General features: G+C 41.7%; 1 protein-coding gene across 1 annotated transcript; it reads left to right on the top strand.

Annotated features, from left to right (window-relative positions):
* Positions 1–1,623: 1,623 nt before the first annotated feature.
* LOC143552819 (uncharacterized) lies at positions 1,624–4,745 on the top strand. Its single transcript, XM_077042948.1, has 2 exons — positions 1,624–4,237; positions 4,325–4,745. The coding sequence occupies exons 1-2, from the start codon at positions 1,624–1,626 to the stop codon at positions 4,714–4,716; spliced, it is 3,006 nt and encodes a 1,001-aa protein (XP_076899063.1). The 3' UTR covers positions 4,717–4,745.
* The last annotated feature ends 372 nt before the right edge of the window (positions 4,746–5,117 follow it).

Below are 5,117 nucleotides of genomic sequence, written 5' to 3'. Positions count from 1 at the left end.
GGTATCAAAATGTATATATGGTGGTGCTCGCTTGTTTGGTGCTCCCATCCAGGATTTTGAAAGTCAATAATAACAATAATGTACATTTGAGGTATGAGTACTATATTTAACAGAATTTATTTTATTATATCTATTTTGCATATATGAACAATAAATTAACAACCAGTTAATAACAAAGAAATAACAACAAAAGTTATATCCAAAACCTTGTTTTTTATAATTTTGAGTTGGGTGTGTGTATTTTATGAGCCAGTGAATCTAAATCTTTGGAAGTGGGATTATTAACACTGTTTCAAGTTTTGGCCTTTCTCCCAACTGATTTGATGCCTACCCTCGTGCATAACCTAGCTTTTGATTTTGACACTCCTGCAAAATAACTTTTGTACAACTTACCATGCACAAAGTACTAACAACTATACAACCATGCGCAAACAACTATACTGTTTTTGTCTTTTCCAATAAACTCGTTTCCTTTGTTAGAATATACATTTGATTCTTCAAACCAATCAAAATGTTAGTATGATGGAGTGGTTTTACACTTACCATCCAAAATCCCAGGTCCATTTTGTTTCCGTACCAATTGAGATGAGATGGTGCTTCCACTCCATCCTGTCTCAAAATTCTCTCATTCATCCCGAAATTCTTCCCGTGTGTTTCCAACTTGGTACTGAGGAGCCAGGAGTGGTGTTCTTGGTAGTCACGAGACCAAGCCAGCCCACCCCCATGAGTGCTACGCTACGCTCACCCTTAACCCTTAGCTTTTCACTTATAATTATCTACTAATGCATAACATCTTGAACCTTTGGGCACAATGGCGAAGGTTGCTTAGGGTCAGGGTGGCCTCCCCCCTTGTTTTTTTACGCAGTAGTGTAAATTTACTCTTTTTCATTCGAAATTTTTTATATGTAGTGTAAATTTAGCCGTTTTCGGTTTAATTTTTTATAGTAGTGTAAAATCTAGCTATTTTCGGCCGAAATTTTTTATACATAGTGTAAAATTTAGCCGTTTTCGGCCGAAAATTTGAACACGACCCCCTTCGTTTGTGAAATTTGGTATACATTTTGAGTCCGTCCCCTCCCTCGGTATCTTAGTCCAAACTTCGCCACTGTTTGGGCACGGGGTGACATTAGCCATACAATGCGCAACCGGAGCAACTTTTTGGAAACGCGACATCCTTTTAAGTGGTCAACGTGACCAGCATATTTTGCATTTGACTAATGTTTTACTAATATCTATTTTGTTATCAGTGAAGCTTCTACTTATGTAAATTTCCATTTATACACACTTATGAAAACTTAAAATATTTTCCTATTTCCCATCAGGCATCATCATCGCATTCAAACCCCAACCCCAAAAAAACCACAAACAAAACCACATAATCACACACTCTCACTTTACCATCTTTGTGCAACTTCAATTTCCCGATGAAAACCCACTGTCGGCTTAACACATAATTAATCTTCCATTCCTCGTGATTTGTACCCCACTTTCTATATCTATATCTATATCTATATCTATATAACCCCTTTACTCTTTCCCTTTTATTATTCACTCACTAGACAACAATAATAAACATAACATTCATGAAAGAATTCATTCGTTTGCTCTAACTCAACCACCGCTATGTCACACTCTCTACTCTTTACTTTCCTGGTCTCTATACTGCTTCCTTACGGTTATGGTTTAAACCAAGAGGGGCGTTACCTGCAGGAACTGAAGCTCGGGTTCGACGACCCGGACGGGTTTTTCTCCGACTGGGACGACGCTGTAGCCGACTACACTCCGTGTCACTGGACCGGAGTCACGTGTTCCGAACCGGGGAGTGGGTTTGTTGTAGCGGTTGATTTGTCAAACGCCAATGTCGCCGGTCCGTTCCCGACGGTTCTTTGCCGGCTCACCGGACTTAAGTTTGTTTCTCTGTATAATAACTCCGTCAACGGCACGCTTTCCGACGAACTGTCCACGTGTCGGAGTCTTGTACATTTAAATCTCGCGCAAAATTACCTCACCGGAAAGCTTCCGGAGAGTTTGTCTCAGCTGCCGGAGTTAAAGTACCTGGATTTGACCGGAAATAACTTCTCCGGCGATATTCCGGCGAGTTTTGGCTCGTTTAAAAAGCTTGAAGCTTTATCCTTAGTCGATAATCTCATCGGAGGGAATATTCCGGCGGAATTGGGTAACATAACAACGTTAAAGCAGCTTAATTTATCATACAACCCATTCGCCGCCGGCGAGATTCCGGCGGAGATCGGAAACCTAACGAGTCTCGAAGTGTTATGGCTCACCGACTGCAATTTACTCGGACCGATTCCCGACTCACTGAGTCGACTCAGTAAACTCGTTGATCTAGATCTGGCTATTAACAAACTCATCGGTCCGTTACCGAGTTCCATCACTGAGTTGACAAATGTGGTGCAGATTGAGCTTTATAACAACTCGTTGACCGGTGAGTTACCGGTTAAGTGGTCAAAGATGACGTCATTGAGGCTAATTGATGTGTCAATGAATATGTTGACCGGTACATTACCGGAAGAGTTGTGTGGTTTGCAGCTTGAATCTTTACATTTTTATGAAAATGAGTTGGAAGGTAATGTTCCTGATATTATTTCAAACTCTAGTAATCTTTATGAGTTAAGATTGTTTGGAAATAGATTTACTGGAAGCCTGCCTAAAGATTTGGGTAAAAACTCACCTTTAGTGTGGTTAGATGTGTCTAATAATATGTTTTCCGGTGAGATACCGGTAAATTTATGTAAAAATGGTGCTTTAGAAGAGCTTTTAATGATACACAACTCGTTTTCGGGTAGCATTCCAGCGAGTTTTAGTAAATGCCGGAGCTTGAAACGTGTTCGGTTGGGTTACAACAAGTTTTCGGGCGAGGTTCCGGCAGGGTTTTGGGGGCTTCCGGGTGTGGCATTACTTGAGCTTGTTGAGAACTCGTTTTCCGGGGTTATCGGGAAACCTATCGCTGGAGCGGGGAGCTTGTGTACCTTGAATATAGGTTATAACAAGTTTTCCGGTGAGCTGCCGGTTGAGATTGGGCTTCTTGACAATTTGATTGAATTTTCGGGTGGTAATAATATGTTTTCGGGTTTGTTGCCGGCTAGCATTTTGAAACTTGAGCAGTTGACTAAGCTTGATCTTCGTAATAACGGGTTCTTCGGTGGAATCCCGAGTGGAATCGATTCGTTAAAGAAGCTAAACGAGCTTAATTTGGCTAACAACAGGTTTTCGGGTAACATTCCGGGTAAGATCGGGGAATTATCGGTCTTGAACTATCTTGATCTTTCGGGTAATCAGTTTTCGGGAAAGATCCCGGACGGGTTACAGAATTTGAGACTCAATCAGCTTAATTTATCAAGCAATTTGCTCACCGGAGATATCCCACCCGTTTACGCTAAGAAAACGTACATTAACAGCTTTGTGGGGAATCCGGGCCTTTGTGGCGACATTGAGGGTTTATGTGATGGCAAGAATGTCCTTAGAAGCATGGGCTATGTTTGGCTACTTCGGTCGATCTTTGTATTAACCGGTTCGATCTTCATTGTTGGTTTCGGATGGTTCTACTTTCAGTATAGGAAGTTCAAGAATTCAAAGCAAAGTATTGACAAATCGAAATGGACGTTAATGTCGTTTCACAAGTTAAGTTTTAGCGAATACGAGATCTTGGGTGCTCTGGATGAGGATAATGTGATCGGGCGTGGCGCGTCGGGAAAAGTTTACAAAGTTGTTTTGAGCAATGGCGAGGCCGTGGCGGTTAAGAAGCTCTGGGGCGGGTCGAAAAAGGGTGAGGATGAGGATCTGAAGAATGGGTCGGGCTTGGGCCCGGTTGCTGATAACGGGTTTGATGCTGAGGTGGAGACGTTAGGTCGGATCCGACACAAGAACATTGTTCGGCTTTGGTGGTGTTGCTCTACAAAAACGTGTAAACTTCTCGTGTACGAGTATATGCCGAATGGTAGTTTGGGGGATTTGCTTCATAGTACTAAAAGCGGGTTACTTGATTGGCCCATACGGTACAAGATTGCGGTGGATGCCTCCGAGGGTTTGGCCTATTTGCACCATGACTGTGTTCCCGCCATTGTTCATAGAGATGTAAAATCCAATAATATTTTGTTGGATGGTGACTTTGGTGCTCGTGTGGCGGATTTTGGTGTTGCCAAGGTGGTCGATAGTGATGCAAAAGGCGGTAATTCGGTGTCGGTCATTGCCGGTTCGTGTGGTTACATCGCTCCAGGTAGTGCATAAGATACAATGTTATATTGTTATGATTTATGAACCTTATGGTTTAGATAACTAAACTATATTGTTTTACATTTTGTAGAATATGCATATACACTAAGGGTAAACGAGAAGTGTGATATTTATAGCTTCGGGGTTGTAATTCTGGAACTCGTGACGGGGAAGCGCCCGGTTGACCCGGAGTATGGAGAAAAGGATTTGGTCAAGTGGGTGTGTACCACATTGGACCAGAAAGGTGTAGATGCGGTGTTCGACCCGAAACTGGACTCGTGTTTCAAGGAAGAAATATGCAAAGTTCTCAACATTGGGCTTTTGTGCACGAGCCCGCTTCCTATTAACCGTCCGTCAATGAGAAGAGTCGTGAAGATGTTGCATGAGATCGGGTCGGTAGATCCCACGAAGCTTGCATCGAAAGATGGGAAGTTAACGCCGTACTACTATGATGATACGTCGGATCATGGTACTGTTAGTTGATGTCTTGGGGTTGATCTTCGGGTTCTTGATGCATCGATGAATTGTGCGGTACAACTCATTGCGTGGTTGACTTGTTGACTTAGTTTAGTATATATGTTATGGTTTAAATCGTCGGTTTTTGAATGCATTGTTGGGTTGGGTTGTACAACGGAGATGAGTTTTGGTTTGTAAAAGGTGAATTATGTAATGATATTTATAAGTTAGGAAAAATACACTACTAAAAAATATATGCTACTAAAATTCAGGCTTCGAAGGCTCACTTAGGTATTGGTAGGGCTGTAAATGAAACAAACAAACACGAATAAGGCCTTGTTAATATTCGTTCGTTAAGAAAATAATGTGTTTATGAACGGTTCATGAACACTTACCAAATGAGATTTTATCTTCGTGTTCGTTCATTA

Source organism: Bidens hawaiensis, unplaced genomic scaffold (assembly GCF_021521415.1).
Source record: "Bidens hawaiensis isolate Kalapana, Puna unplaced genomic scaffold, B.hawaiensis_p1.1 tig00017038_1, whole genome shotgun sequence".
Lineage (NCBI taxonomy): Eukaryota > Viridiplantae > Streptophyta > Magnoliopsida > Asterales > Asteraceae > Bidens > Bidens hawaiensis.
The sequence above is the reverse complement of the archived record's forward strand: the minus strand, read 5'-3'. Positions and strand labels throughout refer to the sequence as shown.

What these genes read in the sequence shown, in the direction of transcription:
- LOC143552819 (XM_077042948.1), top strand. Translation starts at nt 1,624, where the DNA reads ATGTCACACTCTCTACTCTTTACTTTCCTGGTCTCTATACTGCTTCCT. An exon ending in GTGTGGTTACATCGCTCCAG is followed by an intron (nt 4,238 to 4,324) that starts GTAGTGCATAAG and finishes TACATTTTGTAG; the next exon opens with AATATGCATATACACTAAGG.